The 22,410-nt window shown below is 35.8% G+C and overlaps 1 protein-coding gene across 8 annotated transcripts; it reads right to left on the bottom strand.

Moving 5' to 3' along the window:
• Positions 1 to 211: 211 nt before the first annotated feature.
• Positions 212 to 22,288, bottom strand: MBIP (MAP3K12 binding inhibitory protein 1). Of its 8 annotated transcripts, XR_015252411.1 has the most exons (10): positions 22,110 to 22,288; positions 18,205 to 18,324; positions 16,166 to 16,390; positions 15,980 to 16,076; positions 13,143 to 13,208; positions 12,762 to 12,914; positions 9,059 to 9,156; positions 5,343 to 5,487; positions 2,409 to 2,447; positions 834 to 922 (listed from the first exon to the last, which is right to left on the bottom strand). XR_015252411.1 is itself a non-coding variant. In XM_025919068.2 (9 exons), the coding sequence occupies exons 1-9, from the start codon at positions 22,236 to 22,238 to the stop codon at positions 815 to 817; spliced, it is 1,032 nt and encodes a 343-aa protein (XP_025774853.1). In that variant the 5' UTR covers positions 22,239 to 22,288; the 3' UTR covers positions 212 to 814. The 8 variants fall into 8 exon arrangements, 7 of the variants coding, with proteins under 7 accessions (XP_025774853.1, XP_086566026.1, XP_025774852.1 ...); XM_025919068.2 differs by lacking the exon at positions 5,343 to 5,487 and having other exon boundaries at positions 212 to 919; XM_086709900.1 differs by lacking the exon at positions 5,343 to 5,487 and having other exon boundaries at positions 212 to 922; positions 22,155 to 22,288.
• Between the last annotated feature and the right edge of the window lie 122 nt (positions 22,289 to 22,410).

The raw sequence follows: 22,410 nt of genomic DNA, 5'->3' as shown, positions 1-22,410 counted from the left end.
TCAATGATTAATTTGCAACTATAGAAATACATATGCTGCCTAACATAACTGGGACACTGTAAAAAAGTGAGGCTGTCAAGAGAGAGGGACTATTTGTAACATCTAAACACTTTCAAAGACAGACTTGGTTTTATACTGGAATAATAGCTAACATTTACTGAGCACTGCCCTTGGGCCAGTTTCAAAAGCTGTATATGCATGATCTCACCTATTCATGACAACCGTAGGTTTTATTATTATCAATGCCATTTTACAGATAAAGAAATTAAGATACAAAGAGAGATTAATTTGCTAAAGGTCACACAGTAAGGGGATAAAGGTAGAGTCTACTGTTTATTTACATTAAAGTTGGCATTTGGGAAAAAAGTATGCATTCATTTAAAATTCATTTCAGTTGGTAAATTCTTCTTGCCTATTACGTACAAAGTACTGATTTAAACAAAAAAACTGGTTAACACTGATGTTACAAATATAAAGTCCTTTTAAATATCACTATTCAAAATAAATCATCCTTTCTGTGGCATGTACACACACACAAAAAGATGTGCTTTGAAATTAAGTTTTTCGGTTTCCAAAATACCTCCTTTAGAACAGAAGGGGACACGTTCCGACAATGCTATTTTCCACACCTTATAACCATTTCAAACTTCACTGGAATATCTGCAGATGACCTGCTGCAGGCCAGACTCTCATGAAAAGAACCTTGATTTCAGAGAAGGACAGTTACATTGATAAACACATATCCACTTAATTAATTGCACTGTAAGTTACATGTATATAAAAAAAGTAAAATGACAAGAATGAGAGGAGTTTTTCATGGAAGGTGGTGGGTAGCCATGGAGTCTGCTTCTCTTGATTTTCTGAGCAGGGCTTGTCTGAGGGCACTAATTTTTTCATCAAGTTCAGCCAGTGAATAATTCTGCTGTAAACAAGAATAGAAATTGCTGAATAAGACTCTGAAGTATCTTAATGCAGATAAAGGGCTAAATGAACTAGAAATACTGACAATACAGTAAATGTCTTTTTTTTTCCTTCATAAGAGTAATTTTTAAATGTTTTTATTATTATTATTATTATTTTGAGAGAGAGAAAGAGAGCGCAGACACATGAGTGAGGGCAGAGACAGGAGGAGCAAGCTCTGTGCTATCAGAGCAAAGCCTGACAAGGGCCTCGAATTCTTGAACCGTGAGATCATGACCTCACTCAAAACCAAGAGTCGGATGCTGAACCGACTGCACGACCCAGGTGCCCCCATAAGAATAATTCTTAAATTGAACTATTTATGTTGGCTATATCAGATAAGCAGAAAATAACAAGGCTTAAAATATTTCATACTTTTTTTCTCTTTCCTAATGAGGAAGCTCTCCTGGATACTTTTTTTTTTTCAACGTTTATTTATTTTGGGGACAGAGAGAGACAGAGCATGAACGGGGGAGGGGCAGAGAGAGAGGGAGACACAGAATCGGAAACAGGCTCCAGGCTCTGAGCCATCAGCCCAGAGCCTGACGCGGGGCTCGAACTCACGGACCGCGAGATCGTGACCTGGCTGAAGTCGGACGCTTAACCGACTGCGCCACCCAGGCGCCCCTCTCCTGGATACTTCTAAAGGATTGTAAAAACTTTTCTTTAACTGACTACTCTCACTTTGAAAGGATTGTAAAAACTTTTCCTTTAATTGACTATTCTCACAGTAAAAAAATTAAACTTTAGGATTAGCTTAACTGCTAGAAATTCTCTTTTGATGGATCAACTGCAAGCAACTACCTCTCCTGGAAAACACGGATGCTCTCAGAAATTTATTCAAAATTTTACAAAAAAAAAAAAGTAGAAAACTATTCTTCAAAAATAAACCAAAAATATTTTTTAATTTTCTCCAACTTTAAATTTACATTACTACCATTAACAGCTATGAGAACCTCACTAATTAAGATTCAACTAATTAATATAGTAGGACTGTGGACAGTGGTAGGCTGAAGTCAACCTCTGCCAAACATCCTTTTTGGATTTAGATGCTGCTAATTAGTAGGGTCAGCAAAAGGGGGAGGGGCGGGTGGGGTGCCTGGCTGTCTCAGTCTGTAGAGCATAGGGCTCTTAATCTTGGGGTTCCTGAGATGGGGGGGGGATTTAAATTACCTAGCATTTATTATTTTTCTGCATTTGGTAATTGATACATTCTGCCACAATTAACAGCTAGATACTTTCACATTTATATGACTCATATGAATCATTCCTTACCCTTGAAATAAAATTATTTAACTCAAGTTCATTAATTTATGCTGCCCCCCTTTTTTTTCAATCTTGAATCCCAGGGTATGATCTAAAAACAACCAGTGTAGAAACTTTTATTGATGAGAGGCATAAAATTTATCCAACTATTTCAGAAGCCACATGAGAATTCAGTAACTTACTTGAGGTGGTTGTACTTTTCTTCTTTTTCCGGAAAAGCTCTAGATAAAAAGAAAGTAATCAATGCTTAGAAAATATAAACAATTTTCCTTTATAGAATACTGAACACAACACAGAGAACCCTGGCAGAAACAAAGCCCACAGAACTCATCAAGCACTATCTGCCACTGATATCTGTGTCCTTGTATCTTGGAAGATACTCTCTAAAAGATGATCTTAAAAGTATATAGTAATAGGGTGCCTGGGTGGCTCAGTCGGTTAAGCATCTGACTCGTGATTTCTGCTCAGGTCATGATCTCAATGCTCAGATCAAGCCCCGAGTTGGGCTCTGTGCTGACAGCAAGGAGCCTGCCTGGGATTCTCTCTCTCCCTCTCTCTTTCTACTCCTCCTCTGCTAGCACTCTCTGTGTTCTCAAAATAAGTAAATAAACTTAAAAAAAAAAAAAACAAAAAACTATATAGTAGTAACATCAAAGCAACATGCTCCTCCCTGGCTACACACACATTCCCATTAATTCCCAGCTTCTAATGAGGGGGAATAATTATGGAAGGAGATGCTGTGGGGACTTTCTCGACTTAGTTTCCTTTCTTATAGCCTTTCAGGATACTGAACAAGTGAAGCAATAGAGGAAAACAGAATTTGGATTACCAGGTGAAAACACACACATCCTTGGTTGACTCTGATGATCACTGTGGTTGTCTGTACAAGCAGCTACCCACTGTTCCTCTATAGGACTCGGGAATGCTGATCGTATCCCACTGGTCTTGTCAGCGACTAGAATGGACATGGGCCCAGTTGTGGCCAATGAGTAAGAAGAGGTTTGCTGGAGACTCGGGAGAGAGCTTCTGGAAAAAGCTTTCTCACTTCTAAGAGAAAGCCTTCAAAAGAGGCAGTTCCTCTGGACACTGCTGTGTCTGAATAGGACACCTGAAAGTAGCTGTCTTGCAATGTGCCACTGGGGGAAAAGCCAATACCAAGCAGAGCTGAGGGGGAAAGAGCCCAATTCTTTGACAACCATGATTTAGCCCAAGAACCAATTAACCCTGAAGAGTGTACTACCACTGAACTTCCTACTTTGTAAGATAATTTCCATGCTGTTCAAGCCAATTTAAGTTTAAATCTCTATTACTTAAGCTGACAACATTCTCACTGACATGCTGCTGAGCCTTTTAAACCTTGGCCAAATGAATTTCTAGATTTTCTTAGTTTCACAGAACCATAAGCTTCTGAATGGCAAATTAGTCTATCGGTATATTTGACAAAGAAATTGTCAATGTAGGTGGCAAAAATTTCTCACGAATATTTCTGACCACTAAGATTTAGAATAAAAGGTAAAAACTTTCATTTTCCTTTGTGTCAAAAGCTGTTTCAAAGAATACTGAGGTATGCTTCTTTATCAGTAGTTACAGTAAGTGGGAAATCATGAAGTGTTGTAATTGTTTTTTTTTTAATGTTTATTTATTTTTTAGTGAGATACAGAGTATGAACAGGAGAGGGTCATAGAGAGAAGGAGACAGAATCTGAAGCTGTCAGCACAGAGCCCGACTTGGGGCTCAAACCCATGAACTGTGAGATCAAGACCTGAGCTAAAGTCAGACACTTAACCAACTAAGCTATCCAAGTGCCCCGAAGTACTATAATTATTAAATATGGGGGGAAAGGTGTTTATATAAACAGGTTCCTTCCTTTGCCAAACTAAGCTGGATACCTGTGATGGGGCCCATAGGCAGGTAAGGGCTTAAGGTTTAATTTTGGTCAGATGACTCCTCAGTCTTCTACCTTCCCAAGGGGTGCCTTTTTACACACCGATTAAAATATACTTCCCCTTGTCTTCCTAACAGTTTAGTCTATTAAAATATTGACAGTTTCCATGTCATTGAGCAATCAGATTATTATTATATCACAAAACCAAAGTGAGAAGTATCAGAATGAGGAGAATAAGGACATCAGATTCAGTAACTTAAAAACAGTAAAATGTGGTTTTGGGGGCTTAGTTTAGGTGTAGGGTCTTAAGTATTTCTTCCATTGTGGTCCCATCCCACTACCGTGATTCAGATTTCTTTTTGGTGTGGACAATGATCTATTTCCTAAACTATCTTTCTGGACTCTAATCTCTAACTCAAACTTCATAATGCCACCAGATAGGAACAAGTTTCTCTTTCTCAAAAACTTAATTGTGCACCAGTGACACCAGAATTGCAAACTGGTTAGTGTGACCTTCAAGGCCCTCCAAAATGTGTTTGTTTGCAGTTTTAATTTCTAGCCAGATCCAGTTACTACCTCACGCTTCAGGCCCATGACACACTTTCACACGTACATGGCCTGTGCACATGAAGTTGACTCCCTTCTTCCTATACTTACCTTCAGAACCAGGAGTTACCATTACAGACAAGGTTCAGGATCCACCTAGTCAGTGCTTTGGAACAAAGGTAACACACCTTCAAAAGTCCAGTAATGAACTAGCAGCCAAACCCTATCCATTCACACATTTATTCAATGCCTACTATGGTCTATGTGTTCAAAGATGAACAAGACACAGTTCCTGCCCTTCAGAGGTTCAAAATATAGTGTAAAAAACAGATGTGTAAACATGTAAGTGGTAAGTGCTGTAAAATGAACAATGCTATAAAAATATATTTGTGAAGCATGTTATATTTGCGGTTTCAAGGGTCAAAATTTAAAATCAGTAATAATTCTTTGGAAATACTAATAAGGATTTTATCTTTTAAATGTCTATTAAGGGATGCCCTTAAAAATTTTAAAACATTATCCCATTCAAATCTTATCACGTTGAATGTGAAGAATGAAGACCTTTAGAACTATTACTTTAAAAGGTAAAACAAAACACTAATCTTTGTTGTAATTCCTGCTTTATATACATTGTTTTGGAGTTTTATGTCTGTTTCATAACTGAAGAGAACTTTACGTAACTTACTTTTGTTCCTGAACCAAATGCAATTTATATCTTTTTTCCGTTAGCTTTTCCCTTTTCATATGCTGTGCTTCAATGTTACCCATGATAACCAATCTCTGTTCAACTATGAGTCTTCCCTGTGTTTAGAATTCATCTACATGTAAATCTGGAATAAACACAGATAAATATTCTCAGAGTTCAGAATTCAGTTTCTATAAAAATTCAATCCATAAGAAATATAATGGGCTCAATTTTCCCTTACTAAGTTTATTTTATGTTTATTTATTTTTGAGAGAGAATGCACATGAGCAGAAGAGGGGCAGAAAGAGACAGGGAGACAGATTCCAAAGCAGGCTGCTCGCTGTCAGTGCAGAGACCTACATGGGGCTCAGACTCACGAACTATGAAAACATGACCCAAGCAGAAGTCACTCACTCAACTGACTAAGCCACAGGCACCCCTCCCTTACTAACTTTAGAAGCTAGAAGACTGTACAGCATATGTACTCTTTTCTATACACTTTTGAAAGATATGTAGAAATACGTGATTTCCATATGTGTACTCCCAGCATGAGGATGGTGAGAGTGATGAGTATATGTCCTCTACAGGGTATGTGTTTTAACTCTGCCCATGTCCACAGATGTTCCTAGAGCCAGACCTACTTTAAGTGAAGAGTGTGGCTCCCAGAGATGGCACATTCATTCTGTTTAGGAGGGGTGAGTGCCTGTGCCATTGGGCCTGTGCCATGTTTATTTATAGGCCTTAATGATAGAGTTAATCTGAATGTTTAAACCTTTTCAGTGTTTTGTCCTTCCTTGTAGCTCACTATTAATTTGGACTTGTCATTTGTAATACTAATCCAGAAGTGATCCTTCTAAGCAAATATATATTGTTTAACATATCTGGAAATATATTTTTAGAGTACTAGTTTTATCACAAGTATGGCAACCTAACACATACAGGCCAATCCTGTTTGCATGTATAATGCTTCCTGCTCCTAAAGTTGTCACCAAGTTTCAGACTTAAGGCCTCTGACAATCCCAGTGTTCTTTTACCCATTCTGTGTTTTAATTATCACCTCTACAGACTTTCCCAATTATTTGAAGTATAAGTCCTACTCTTGAAAAGTTTACCTGATGTTTCTATCTGCATATCCTGATATGACTTTAAATTCACATTTCCTCCCAAAATAACTCCCCCTCCAGATTTTCTTATTTCTATCAATGATAGTATAATTTTTCCAACCAGAAAATTGACTCACCCTTGCTCTATGCCTCTTGCATTAATCTTTTCTATTCACACTCTCTTGTCCTTAGTTCAGAATCTCACTTCATATCTAAGCTAGTATAATAAAGTCTCCTTATTCTTGGTCTCTCCCTTTTCATTTATCTTGCAGAGTATTAGATAAATCTTCTGAGTAATTTGCACAAGTCTCTTCCCCGCTCAAATGCTTTCAATAGCATTTAAACTTTAAATGCTTTAAACTTCTGGGTATGGTATTTAAGGTCCTCTACAATCTGACTAGTCTACCTCTTTAACCAAAACAGTCTAAACATTCTATCTTGTGTATAAGACATCCCCAAAACAAGATTATGATTTGAAGGGCTTGTTCTTTTGTTAATCAAGTTCAGTAACAGGTAGATGTTAAGCTTTATAAATCAAAAAGAAAGAGAATAATGATGGAGCAAGGTCTCTCTGGAGGCATCCAATACTACGATATTCTCTGTTAAGATCAGTTCTGTTGTTAACAAGAGCTATATTAACAAAGTATGAAATTGAACTACAAAAATAATCTGCCTAGGAATTACTTAATGAAGGCAACTTGAATGGAGAAAAAAAACTTATGGCAGACTGTTTTAGGAAAAAGCATAAAATCTTTATCAAGTTTTCTAGGAAGATACATTCAAAGAACAACCCTAAAAGTGGAAAAACCTTTGCAATTATGTAATATCACCAAGAAATTTTCTAAATTAGACAACTGAAGGCTAAAGGAATTGTATGACTTATCCACATTTTACATATGACACAGTGTATTCATAGCTGGTTTCTGAAACTAAGTAAATGCAGAGTTACTGAGGTTTTGGCCACATGCTAGACAGTGTGCTAAGTGCTTGACTGGTATTACCTCATTTAATCCTTGCTTCAGCCTTTAGAACTTCAATAAACCTTATTTTACATTTGAGGGAAATAAATCACTAAAACTCTTTCTCTAAATTCTTGATCTTTAAGCTTCATTGCTCACTTTTGTTATATAAACCTGCCTTCTTCATCTGGAAATACTTCTTTTCCTTACCTTACTCGAATACCTAATTCACCACTTTGGAAAAATTGCTGGTTTACCTAAAATAATTTTAAATATATTTTCACCAGTGACTTATAAATGATTCATGCTAATATGAGTTATTTTACATAGTTTTTCTGACCCAGGAGTTTTAGTAAAATTTTCACTAAAAATTTAGTAAATTAAAACATTTTGTTCACTTTTAGATGACATTTTGTTCACTTTTAGGTGAAAAGTTCTAATATGACACTGCTTTAAAAAAGAGAAAAAGAAAAAAAACAAAAACAAAATAAAACCTCAGAAAAGGCAGGTGTATGTATAATCACCCCAGAAGACTGAGTAAAATAACACAGTGAACTCAGGGTCACTTGTCTGAAACCTGCTGATGTGACAAAAAGAGACTTATCAGTACAACACCGTTTCTTAAAGTCCTTGGAAAAAACGGTAAAAATGAATGAATGAATAAATAAGTGCCAGAGTTGAGGAATTAGACAAGCATTGACTAGTCTTTCAAAAAGTTTAGTGGTTAAGCTAAAGAAAAAGGGTGGCAGATTGAGGTGTTTGTTTGTTTAGTATGGAGGAGAAATGTAAACATGTATGAGCTGAGGGAAGGAGTCTGGACAGTGAGGGATTAAACAGACAGAAAGTATAACTGACAGAGCAGGGTCCCAGAGGAAGCCTTTGTTCTATAAGATAGCATTTTCGTAAGTGACAGGATTGACAACTACCTAGGCTGATATATTATGCCATGAAAATGGCTGAAGTTTGAGAATTTGGGTAATGTTTAATAAAACTACCCCTTTAAAAAAAATTATGAGTCTAAATACAAAATTCAAAATCATAATTTTTTAAAAAGTAGGTAATTCCCTACATATGACTATGTTTATCTTTGAATTATTATTATTTTTTTTACGTTTATTTATTTTTTGAGAGACATGGAGAGACAGAGCACAAGTTGGGGAGGGGCAGAGAGAGAAGGAGACACAGAATCTGAAGCAGGCTCCGGGCTCCGAGCTGTCAGCACAGAGCCCGATGTGGGGCTCAAAGTCACAAAGTGAGATCATGACCTGAGCCGAAGTCGGACACTTAACTAACTGAGACACCCAGGCACCTCTATCTTTGAATTACTAAAACAGTGTTTCACATGGGGCACCTGGGTGGCCCAGCTGGCTATGTGTCAGACTTCGGCTCAGGTCATCATCACGGTTCATGAGTTCGAGCTCTGCGTCGGGCTCTGTGCTGACAATGTGGAGCCTGCTTTGGATTTGGTGTCACCCCTGCTCTCTGCCCCTCCCCTCTCACGCGCTCGCACGTGTTCTCTCTCTTTCTCTCTCTCAACATTAAAAAAAAAAACAACCCACCAGTGTTTCACATATAGCAGGTAAATGAGTGAATTGTTATATGATGAAGCATCATAAAATAAAATATTTATTTTTTTAAAGACACTTATACTTACTACAGAATGAAAATATTCAGGAGAGATGCCTTCCAATTCAAGGATTTTATCCTCAAGTTTTTTAATTCTCTGATAAATGTCTCTTGGCACTGGACCACCTAAATACATTTAAAAAAATTCTGAGATTCTATTGAATAATTCTTCTTACAATATTTATTCTTAAAATACTATGCAGAGAAACTTGTGCAGAGGAATGGGAAATATTTAAGCCTCAGAAGATAACGAACAAGAGTAAAATAAAATGAAATCCTTAGCTCATATTTTTATGTTATACACTGTGGGATATATTATATTACACCTCTCCCCAAGCCCCATTTATGCTTCCTATATTTCTAGAAGATTTGTTATATGTTAAATTTATTACATGCTACTGAATAGTTCCTGTATCGGACAATTTGTACTTCTGACAGATTTTGATAGTTACTTGTGAGGAGAAAAATGCATGGGGACCACAGACAGTTCAATTTGGTGATTGCAATGTCTTTATCACTTTCAAGTTATATTTCTCCCTACATGCCACATTTTCCCCTTTAACCTAAAAGAATGTTTAGGAGCTTCATCGTAATTCCTAACAAACTTTCTGTGGAGGGGGAAGATAAGTTAAAGTTACTCAAATTTCAATGTTATGATTATATCCCAAATCCTTTTATTTCTCAGTACATCAATGTGACCATTTTGTCTACACCCCCACCATCTCTGTCTGGATTACCACAACCTCCAAACTGGACTTCTTGTTTCTGCCTTGCTCCCAGTCTGTTCTCAACACAGCAATGATCTTTTTAAAACGTAAGTCAGATAGTGTCATTTCTCTGCTCAAAACCTTCCAATACCTTTGCATCTCACTCAGACTAAAAACCAGAGCCTCTACAGTAGTATATAAGGTCCTAAACAATTTGGACATTCTCCCCACACCTTTATCATTCTAGCCATTTGGTTCCTTTTTTTCTGTTATTTGAGTAGGCCAAATACTCTCACAGCTTTAGCACCTGTGGTTCCCTACACAAAGCTTTCTTTCACCAACTTTAGGTCTGGGCTCAAAAGTTACCTTATCAGGAAGGACTTCTCTGACCACCCTTTAAAAAATACCAACGCTAAACCTCCCCACAGACACACTCCCTATTCTTTCCCTTATTTTATTCCAAACCATTACTACCATCTCCATATATTACTACTACAGTCCATATATTTTGTTTTATTGCCTGTTTCTCCACTTTTATGTGAGCTCCAGGAGGGCAAAATTTTGTTGTGTTCATTGGTATGGCTGTGCAGCTTGTGCACTGCACAAACCTAGGAATCATCAGTTCACAAACAGGTGCTCAGTATTTACAGACTGAACGAATATATAATTAGATAATCATTATGCAATTAAAGCATACAGGCAAATTTTCTATCAAAAGTATCAACTTTTGTTGAAGTATGAAAACTCTAGAAATGGGGTTCTTTTTTCAGAATTTTTTTATCTTAGGATCTTGGTTGTTCTTGCTCTTGAGTACAGCAAAATGAATAACTTATTCAACTGACTTTGCTCTTGCTGCCCCCTTTACCTAGAATGTCCTCTGCCTCACCTCTGTATCTTTCAAGAGTCAAACTTCACTGAATCAGTGAAGCACTGCCTGAATCTCTTCATATGGAGGCTCCTTGTGCCCCACCATGTCCTTCCTTCATAGCCCCTGTAACATTCCACTTCAGCATTATTCTTTCTCCCAGACTGTGAAGTTCTTGAAGCTAAGGACCGCAGCTATATCATTTCAGTCCCCCTTGTGTCTAAAATAGTACTTGGCACATAGTAGGCACTCAACAGATACTTTTCATAATTAACTACTTGATACTATTAGACTTAATAAGCCAATCAATCCTTTTATCTAGTTGTTTTTTTAAATGAATTTACTTCTGGGGGAGGGGTTAACATTTAATGCTAATCTCTTATTACCCTCAAAGATTTACTCCTTCTCATCTTCTATCTTCTATTTCTATCCGGCAAATACTCCAGCTAGACTGGACTCAGAAATTCCCTAACCATATTTTTGTGCCTCAGTACTTTTTGCACACGGTGTTCCCTCTTTTTGGAATAATTTGCTCCTGCCTGCTGACAAATTCCTACTAATCCTTCAAGGATGCAAATAACACTTCACCAGGGATACCATCTCTTGATTTCTCCTGAGAGTTCTGACACTAACTTTGTGCCCACTGTACTTTGCATACATCTGAAAAGGGAAATGAGCAATCGTTCATTTAAAAACCTCTTGAATACCCGTTTTTTGCCAGACGCTGCGCTAAGCACAAAGTAATGAACATGGCAGACAGTTTGCTCTCACAGACCTTACTATCTAGCAAGGGACATAGATATTAAACAAATACAACTGTGCTAACTGCTGTAAAGGAGGGCAGGGAGTACCACGTGCTACTGAGACTACATGAAAGGGCAATCCATAACAGTCTGGGATCAGGAGGGGAAAGCATGGGCATAAGAAAAAGCCTTGGTAAAGGCCCTAAGGACAGCAAAATGAGTAGGAGCTGGGAAGCCCAGAGGGGGCTGGAACTGGAGGAGTACATCGTGCTATTTAAAATTATAATCCCCTCCCATCCTAAGCTCCTTTCTCTTCTCTTGGTCAACCTGCTTTTCTCTGTAGCTCTTCTTGTGTAGCATATAATTTATTACTAGAATTTTTGTTTACATGTATTCTCAGTGCCTAGAACAGTACCTGGCTTACAGTAGGAACTTAATACCTATTTGTGGAATGAATATATAAGTACTAAGTTTGGTATGCATGTAAGGCCAACAGGAAACCATTAAAGAATTTTTAACTGGGGAGCAGCAAGATCAGATTTGAGCTTCAGAAAAAGCAGTTTGGCCATTGGTCCAGATTTGGTCTTGAGGAAGAAGAGAAAGAAGACTAGTGGCAAGCAACCAGCAAATATCCTTCCATCAGTCTCAGGCAGAGAACAGTGACTTCAACTAGAGAAGCAGATGTGGAAGTAGACAGAAGTGGGTAGGTTTGAGAGATATTCAGAAGACAGAATCAACAGTTATCTGGTGACTAAATGAGAAGGGAGACTGGCTTTACAGCCAGTTAAGACTGAGGTTTGATTTCGAGTTGTCATTACTACCTTGGGCCTGTTGCTTGAGCTCTCTGAACTCAGTTTCTTCATCTGACAATAACAGCACCAACACCTCACAAAGGTACTGTTAAATATTAGGTGAGTTGACATGTATAATACTTTGAGTGACTGGCACTTAGTATTATTCAATAAATGTTAGTTCATTTCCCCTATGGTATTTACTTAATTATATGCTTCTCCTCACTGAAAGATCTTTGGGGACTAGGATCACATTTATCAATACTTGGTACCTAGCACAGTGGGTGATAGTCGTGGTTAAGTTATGACACTGGTGGCAGGAAAAAGACTACATTAATTTTCAGCCATGACTTTAATAAACTGAGAGTGTCAGGATCTATTTGGAATCTGTTCCCTTTCTACTAACAGTCTCAAATTGGTGAGAAGTGCAAGAGGAGGGAGAACCTGAACACATGAACTGTAGATTCCTTGAGAGTAGAGACTATGCTTTGTTCATTTTCATACCAACCAGAAGCATGTTTTGTACGTGGCAAGTGCTCAATGAAAATTCTGTGACTCAATAAATTGTGTAGTTTAACTACTTGCAAAGGTACCTTGTTAGGGCACTGCCCAGCACTCTGCTTACCCGTCTGCAATCGCAAGTGAGCCTCAATATTTTGTAGTCGTTCTTCTACAGCCTGATTACCACAATCTCGGAGCATGCTGTTAGGTTTATGACCTGACCCTTGAATTCCTTCAGGTCTAGTCTGTGGTCCATATGTATTCACAACTCTAGAAACTAAATTAAGAAACTTTGAAATGTAAATTTAATACGCTCCAACGTCAGAAATTCTATCTCCCTAACAGTACTTTATAAAGACCATCTAACCAACCCAAGTATGAAGGCAAGACTTTTTTTGTGTTTTAAAATAAACAAAATTTAGATAGGAAGGTGATTTCTATTCCATTTTGTTTATAATTGAGAATAAACTTCTGTCAGTGATGAAGATATGTAGTGGATACTTACCTTTTACATGACTTTTAAATCCCGGGTAAGGAGTAAAAATGGCATCAGTTCTTGCACAACTGTTTTCTAAGGAGAATTTAGATGAGTATAAGTTTAAATATATTCCTTGCTAAGTGAAATAAGCCATACAGAGAAAGACAGATACCATGTTTTCACTCTTATGTGGATACTGAGAAACTTAACAGGAACCCATGGGGGAGGGGAAGGAAAAAAAAAAAAAAAAAGAGGTTAGAGTGGGAGAGAGCCAAAGCATAAGAGACTGTTGAGAACTGAGAACAAACTGAGGGTTGATGGGGGGTGGGAGGGAGGAGAGGGTGGGTGATGGGTATTGAGGAGGGCACCTTTTGGGATGAGCACTGGGTGTTGTATGGAAACCAAGTTGACAATAAATTTCATATATTGAAAAAAAAAAAGTTTAAATATATTCTTAACTTCAACTATATGAGATTTTGATAAACTTCCAATAATTCATATTAACATGCTACTAATAAAAGAATTATCATTTCAAATAACAGTAATTAAATTACCATCTTATTCAGGATAAAATTTAGTGACCTTTACCCTCTAAAATTTATAAGCTTTAATCGTACCTAATTTTTACATTTATAGAAAGAAAAGTCCTCAGCATTCAGTGGCATAATTTAATATAATTTTTTAACAAATACCAATATCCACCCAAACCATCTGGACCTTTGGAGAAAATACTTTATATATTATAGAAAGCATTTTAATTTTAAGCCAAAGAGACTTTATTCCCTTTATTTCATCACAGAAATAAATAGAACTCATTACTTTTACCGAAATGCCTTTTAAAAAAATACAGCATTTTGATATTACTTATTGGTCAAATTAGCAATCATCTAATAAAAAGGATTAGTTATACATTTAACACATTTTAATTTCAGAATCCCAAAAGCTATCTGTCTCTTTCCAGACTGTTCCTGTCTAAAGGTACAATTTTAGGAAAAATAAGTTGTAAAAATTTGTTCCAGTTTTTTCTAAGCTGAAAGGCATAGCTTTTTTTTTTTTTTTCTCAAATTAGGTATCAAAAATTAATTACAAACCCAGGGGAAAACTGGAATAATGTTAACCTAACATGAATAAATTTGAAACATAAATGTGTCAAATATTATGAAATTATACTTAAAATGACATTAAGCCATGCACTGCAGTAAATTTCCTGAAAATTTCCCCTTATATTATAATAAAAAATAGATGATAAAAGAGATACTGAGGGAAAATTCTTTTTTTCCCTATGGAAACTGATTTTCAAAAAAAAATATTTTTTGTTTCAGTCAGATTGACAGGTATCAAAGGAATACACGAACACATTATAATACATTCATATTTTTTCAGTCTGAGTTTCCTTAACAGTTCTGCTGACAAATTAAATTATGTGAATATTCTAAATTTATCTTTTATATAGATAGTAAACAGAATCATTTTTTCTTTCCTTTTTTTTTTTTTTTTTTTGAGATACCTCAATATACGTTCAAAGGGCCATCACTTCTCCATTCTTTTTCTAACATTTCATGGGGCTAAGGGTTAAAAAAAGAAGCTATCATCCATTCCAGAGTTATATTCCATGTATATAGATTAACTGACCCATCAGTGAGAAATTCAGCATGGTGTGAAGATAGTGAATGTATGAGTGCTAGCCACTCTTCACAGCAATTCTTGCTAGCACTGTTTTGAGCCAGCAAGGGATTGAATGGGCCAAGGAATCCTGCTGAGCATTTCAATTCTTGTCAATTTCTATCCCCTGGTGGTTTATAATAATAGAGTTAGCAGGGAGAACAGAGGAATAACATTAGTGACACATGTGCTTGTTCCCTCAACAAACCCTTTCTCATGGGTTGCTTGCAGTTGGATGGATTGCAATACCTGAGATTTTGCCACTATTGCACCTGTTCTGAAAAGCTAACAGGAAAATTTACTAAGTCTAGAGATATGCATGTATAATGTTAATAGCAGAAAAGGCTGAATTCAGGACCCACTTGAGCCTGTATTATTTCATTATTAAGAGAATCAGTATACCAATGTAAGTGTCAATTCTAGGTTCATCTCACAATTCTGTATTCATAATAATTAGCTAAGAGATGGTAGAGGCAACAAGAAAAATGTTCATTCCAATTAGGAACTCTTCTCCATAATTTTTTCTAAGAACTACTTGTTCTGATTATTACTATGATGCCTGAGTAAGATCTATGCCAGTGCTTTGCAATACTTTGTATACTGCAGCATACCTGCAGATTTGTAAATATACTATAGCACCAAGTGGAAAGGAAAAGGAGAATCTGATAAAAAGAACAGCAAATGCATGCACTGTGAGAGAAAGGAAGAAAGCATAAGACACCACAGTCTTCATGACAGTTTTTTTTATCGTGACAGAAAACATTTCAAACAGCTCATGAGTAGTGAGAAAACTGCTCCCTCTTGAGGAGTATTAACTTTCCTAAGTTCACTTTATGTATTAACATCATAATTTCAAAAGTACATTTACAGGCTTGAAATTTATATAGCTTAGTTCCTTCTTGGGAGACTAAGCAACACTGCCACCCACATTTCATCTTCATTTCTAAAGGAAATTTAAAAGAATCTTCACCTGTGGTAGCCCCTGTGTGTAGCATTTGATCTTTGCATAACTAAAATGAAACCTGTTTTTGCAATGTAGTGTATTATTAAACAGAAAGAAATTCTGCTGCCTTAGCTTCTAAATAAACCCGTGAAATAAACTGGTTTAATGTTATTCATTTTTAAAAACAAATGAAAAATCAGAGCAACTGTAAAAACTGTGCTTAAAATCCTATGAAAATTAACTTCTTCGAGGTAGTTACCTTGATTACAATCAATAACATTGCAAAATTCCCTCACGTTGTTTTCATTGATTTCAGCTTGCTTTCTTTCAATAAATGCAGATATTCGTCTGTCAATCTACAAACAATAAGTATGCATGTTTTAACAATTCAAGCATAAGATTTTAAAAAATAATACCCCCCCCCAAAAAAACCAAAACTTCTTACTTCTGCTTTTCCAGCCTTTATTTGAACTACTTCTGGATCAACATGGATCTGTGTCTTTTTCACATCTCCTAAATCACAATCTTTGTGCTTTTCTTCCTCTTGTAGGTCACTAATGGGAAATTTGGCATTTACTTCATTCTTACTCCCCATTTCTGTTTTTTCTGTCCCTCCAACAACAGTTGTATTCTCCTCTTTAATCAGAGGCTGAAGTTTTGCTAAAAAAGGCTGAGAAAAACACAATTCCATCTGCAGAGGTTCAAACTAATCAAAATTAATTACACATTTAATATATTTATATAAATTTCTGCTAAGTAAATGCAATATTTAATATCAAACAAAATATAAAAAGTTGGCATATCAGGATACATAGATCTGATCACATGTGTTTGCTGTTCTCTGCTATTGTGACCATTATCATTTGCTATAAATCTGTTTGAAAGAAAGAAAGAAAGAAAGAAAGAAAGAAAGAAAGAAAGAAAGAAAGAAAGAAAGAAAACAAACCTGAGGAAATTTAAAATTTTCTTTGAGGGAATCATTCTGTCACTCATCTTTTATTTTGTGCCAAATCAAAGCCTCAGCCTCTGGCACCAATGCCACTTAATTAACATGTCATTCAAATGCCTCCTCAGAACACTAAGGCTTAGTATTTTTCCTCCTTAACATGAGAGCCAGTGCTCTCACTCAGCAAAGCCCTGCATTATCACTGTATCACTGGAGATTCTCCACTTGAAACTGCAGTTGGCCAAAGTGAATGAGACAGCATAGATATGAAATATATAGGTGTTATGCTGAGTGAACACTCAGGCTTTTCCTGACATGGCAAGGTACCTTCTTGGGTCACGAAATTAAATTTTTAAAAAGAAAATAAAAACTCCCAAGTTCCATAGCTGAAAAGAGATATATGCCTATCATTCACTATACTGGAGGGAATTAAAAAAAAAAAAAAACAAAAAACAAAAAAACCCTATTGTATAATGTAAATTATACCACTAATTCCACCCTCCACCCCCCCAACAATCAGGCCTCAATTGAGTTCTACAACGCATTATTTCTGTCCTTTAATCTTAGGGTTAACTATTTCAATATGAAACAGAGTTAAAATTTCCCATAGTCACTGAACAGAGGGTTGAGAATTAATGTTTACTCCATTAATCAAAACACACCAGTACTGGTCAATGTTCCAGTTATTTTTTCATACCTATAATTTTGCTTCTGTTGTTTACTATATACCAACTATTCTTCTGAAACCTTATAACATCCTAATAGCAATAAAATGACCAATCCAAACAGTTCTTCCACTTACCTTTTGACACTTCATATTATATACTTTGATTAGAGATAAACTGCAAACTTAACATCAGTTATAACTGCAGAGATGTTCAGCTGGAAACTAGCAAATAACTAGTTACTAAACTGAAATATTATAAAATATAGCAATACTATTATAAATAATTCAATGTTGACTTCTAATATAAGGGATGAATTATTTCAAACTGTTAAGAAAAAGAAAAGATAAAATAGTGACTGGCTACTTACTAAGATGAGACATTAATGTCACAGAAATTACTTTCTTTTTAAAAAGTATGCTGAAACTGTTTAATTGCAATAGACACTCCAGGATGTGTCATGCTGGGATAATGCCACTTCTTGAACCACTGAAAGCACTCCATGAGCCTCCAAACTCACCCAAGGCATGGAATCATTATCATAGCATGACACACACCTGCCGTGTCTTATTGCTTAATTATAACCCACCATAGATGCTACTGTATTGAATTTTCGGCACAAGTCTAGAATTGAATAGAATTGCATTCATTCAGTCTTCATAGCCACATTGGCCTATTGGACTATATTCCTGAGACTGTCCAGATCACTATGGAAATGAACGGATTTAGATCTAATCTGGCTGAAGTAACCTTTTACTGATAACACTATTAATACAGTGTTAAGACGGACCTGACAAATACTCTAGCTTATAATTTAACTGCAATTAATTTCTATTCTCAATACTGAATTAACATTTTTAACAAGAAATTTACCTGTAAATATAAAACATGTTGTTCAAGTGCACTAAAGATCAAAGTGGGCTGGAATGCCGAGAGGCTCTGGAGCTTGTTCCAATCGATTGTAATTTTCACCACATCATCTCTGAGGTTAAGCTTCAAAGGGGCAAACCAGCGACATCACAAAAATTACACGATTAAGCTGAATATATGGGATGTCACAAAAATAATATTTCTTTAGAGTAACATGCCTATTTAGCTCAAAGTTATCAGGTTTTTAATGATACATTAAAATGCTCTACCTAGTTACCATTTTAAAAGGCCAAGAAAGGTGCAATTTTTATAGAAAAAAATCACAATGACATCTCATTCTAATTTTATTCTTGGGTCTGTGTAATGGGACCATCTCACAGGTGAAACTGTCCAGGAAAGATGGAAAGATAAGGCTTTTTTTGATACTTCATTATCTAAAACCTTTGGATGAGAGGCAAGAAAGACTTGCCCTTTTCAGTACTTCTAGCTCAGAACATTAAACAGAGGGGCAGGTACATTTATGCAAGTTCTGATATAAACATTTCTTTTTGTTAAATATGTACATAAAAACATAACTGGCATACATCATTACTCTGATGTTTTCTGAATCACATTTTTATCATTTTCAACTTTAACCAATTTTTAAAATAATTTAAAACTCAAGATTATTCATACATATTATAAAATCTAGGGACAAACTGCAGCATGTTTATTTACTTCAAATAAAAAAACAATTACTTAGCTGTGGAATCTGAAGTGAAAAACAAAAACTTTTCCACAACACTGGCCAAATCTTTGGTTAAATAGTATTTTCTAGTATTGTGTGAGGGCTTATCATATAAAACTTCTTATAAGTTGGCTATGTGTGACCTGTTAGAATAAAATTATATACAGAAAACTACCAAGAACCCGAATATAAAATTAGTATCAAAATTAGTGAAAATTTTAGAAGGAAAGCTTCCATACTTAGGCTCTTAAGTAAATAAAAGTGAACCATAATAAACTTTTCTAGGGACATGTGTTTATAGCATACTATAAAGATATGCTGCATCGTAGAATTATTTTTTCAGAAACCATTTATTAAAAGTCCTATTTTGTACAAAATAAAGGCAAGTGTTACATTAGTTCAAATACAGATGTTATGAGTTGTGATTATAATAAAACAAAAAGATGAATCACTGAATAAAGAACCAGAGACCCAAAGTTACCAAAAAGGCACTATACTCAATGAATACTATATGACAAAAATTTACCACCCCCACCCTTTGCATGAGACAAGAAACATTTAAGGTCCATATTAGATACGTATAAAGAAATAGAAGTTTTGTATAGACTGCATTGGCAAAGGTTAGTTTATGTTAACTAAGGTTTTACATTAAGATTACTGCATTAATCTTAGTTTATATTATTTAATGCCTGTAAAAATTTCATTAGACAACAACTTACGTATGGAAGTAAACTATTACTGTACTTCTACAGTCCTGTAAGAGATCTATAGTTGATAATAAATTTATGTGTTATTCATAAGAGAGTTATCCCTAAACACTAGTTATAATAGAGTTTAGGGATAACACAGATAAATCCTCAACCAAAGCAAAGCATCAAATTTTCTAGAGAAAATAACTTATAGAAAATAAATCTTAATGTTGGGATCATATTCTCCTTTCAATTCAGCATGATTATGTAAGCCTTCCAAGCACAATTAAAAATATTTGGTCTTTCAAGAAAACCACATGATACAAATTAACTTTAAAATTATCCCAATAAAAATAAATAAATAAATAAAATTATCCCAATATATCCAACTATTTACTTAACAAATTCCCTATTAGTAATACGAGTTCTATGCATTTTTACCCTACAGAACTTGTTATTGTAAACCATTCACTCAAAAATGTATTAGTTCGATATTAATATGGCCTATACAAATATGCATTTTCAGTAAAAACTTAAATTAATATGAAACTCCAAGCTAACAATAAATAATGCTTCAGCTTGGTAAAATGGGCCATGGAGAGGCAAGCAAGAAGGTTAAAATCAGTAAATCTGAAATCTGGGATAGAAAATACTTTTTAACATTCATTTTTGTTTCTTACTGAGGAGAGCCAACAATATAATGATACTATGCAGAATGAAATTAGGCATATTGACATTTTTTTTGAAACTTATAATTAAAAATGCAGCCTGCAAACTTGTTGCAAAAGTAAATAGTGATTTCCTCCAGGAGCAATTTGATAAGTATTGTGGCTTTCATGCTTATCTTTAAAGAATACATCTCAAAACATAAAGAGTAATATCAAAATGGTTAGCATTGTAAAAAATAGTTAGCATTTAATTGATGAGACAAGGATTTACTTTTTGACACTTGTATAGATGGTCCCTTCACTGTGTCATGTAAACTCGCCAAATATTTACTCTTAACATTTTTGACAAGTGACATAAGTAAACTTTAATCACATCTCTATTTGTACCGTCAGAATATCTGAATGTTTAAATTTTTTAAATGAGTTGTAAAAATTCAGTATGCAAAATATTTCAAAAGAAATGTTTAAATTATTTCTTAATGTTACTTTAAAAAATATCTCATCACTAAAAAAAAACCTTATGTAAATTATAGATGAGCAAAAACTTTTTTCATCCTGACATTTAAATATAAATAAACCTTACAATTCTAATGTCATAAAACATTCTTAAACTGTTAAACCAGTACAGGTCTTCGGTGATAAGACTAAAATATTTATGTCCCCCAGTCTTTAAAATTTTTTTAGTAAGTCCGTGGCAAACAATTGAGTTCAAAAGTTATAACTTTTATCAGATTCTATTAATAACTGTTCCATTACACCAAACTAATGTTCAACTTGGAGTAGTACTTTTTGCAAGTCGCGACATGTTAGAATTTCTTTTAAATACTGAAATAACTTTAAAAAAAATGTATTCTCTATCTACCCACGGCTTTTTAAAATAATGTTTTACCAATCAGACAAATGATCCATTTTTATAAAGGAAGATAACATTATCTTCGACACAAAAGTCTGCTACCCGCACTAGTACCAACCCCACAACAAACATTTAGAGCTAGAAAATATTCCATCTAAAATATGAGAAAAGATTTCCTTTTTAAAAGCAAACAAACGTATTTTCAAGTGTTTCTCATTTAAAATATGCTTTGCATTTTACTTCATGAAACGAAATAGTCACTTAATTGTAATAGAGTGTAGGGAGTACTTTTATTTAAGCCCAATTTATTATGATATATCTGCAGAGGTTATTTATTAGCCAGTTAAATTAGTTAATAATTAAATGACGATTAAACAACAGTTCCCGATGCAAACTGTTGTCAACCGTGGCTAACTCATCCAACTTTATGCAAGAAGTATTTAGATTAATTCCTTTTATTTTCCTCCTTGTATGAAAGGGTAAGAGATGCACACAACGACCAGAAGGAAAAAAAGAAAGAAAACCAAGTGACTCATTACAGCAAATCACTCAAAAAAGGCTGAGAGCTCTTTTCCAAAACTCTCAGGCCGCACTAGCCTATCAATTTCAATAATGAATGGACTGAAGGAAAGAGAGTCCTACGCGCCAGGCGCCTTCCCAACCTACACAGCTTTTTACACATTCATTCTCTCCAAACATGTTCTCGGAGCCGGGTTTTCCACTTACACTCTCCTCTCTCACTCTTGGGGAGAAGAGTTGCAAGGAAATCTAGTCTGCAACCCATCCTGAACTAAGTCCGTACGGCCATCCTCGCTCCGACCGTAGGCTGCTGGGCTCGGGCTCCTCCTCCGGCCTCAGTTACTCAGGCCGGATCCCGGCCGGCGTCCTCGGCCCCCCGCCTCCGCTAGAGGAAAAAAGGGGGGAGGGGCTGGATAGTTCCCATACCCCTACTCCCACAGACCACCACTCACTTGTCCCACCAGGCTATGCAGAGAGCGAAAGATTTCGCAGAGCACCTCTTGGGAGAGATTAGGGCTGCAGCTCCGTTCCAAACTCCTGTCACCACTGCTGGAGCGACTAAGCTCAGCGACAGCAGCCATGACACCTTCACAGGCTACCCCCGCCACCACCGAGTTGTGCTCACAAACCCACCCCCTCCCGATTTCGTCTCTGGGAGATGACGTAAAAACACAGCGTCTCATTTAGACTCGGCTTTCGAGGACCCACTCTCTCGTTGTGACTGACAAGCCCGTGCACCAATCAGGTGCAGCT

Source organism: Puma concolor, chromosome B3, assembly GCF_028749965.1.
Source record: "Puma concolor isolate L17-30 chromosome B3, mPumCon1.1.hap2, whole genome shotgun sequence".
NCBI lineage: Eukaryota > Metazoa > Chordata > Mammalia > Carnivora > Felidae > Puma > Puma concolor.
The sequence above is the reverse complement of the archived record's forward strand: the minus strand, read 5'-3'. Positions and strand labels throughout refer to the sequence as shown.

Coding starts and splice junctions, on each gene's coding strand:
- MBIP (XM_025919067.2), bottom strand. CDS start 22,238: ATGGCTGCTGTCGCTGAGCTTAGTCGCTCCAGCAGTGGTGACAGGAGT. Junction 18,325..22,109: donor TGCATAGCCTGGTGGGACAA/GTGAGTGGTGGT, acceptor GCCCCTTTGAAG/CTTAACCTCAGAGATGATGT. Junction 16,391..18,204: donor AACATGTTTTATATTTACAG/GTAAATTTCTTG, acceptor TGTTTTTCTCAG/CCTTTTTTAGCAAAACTTCA.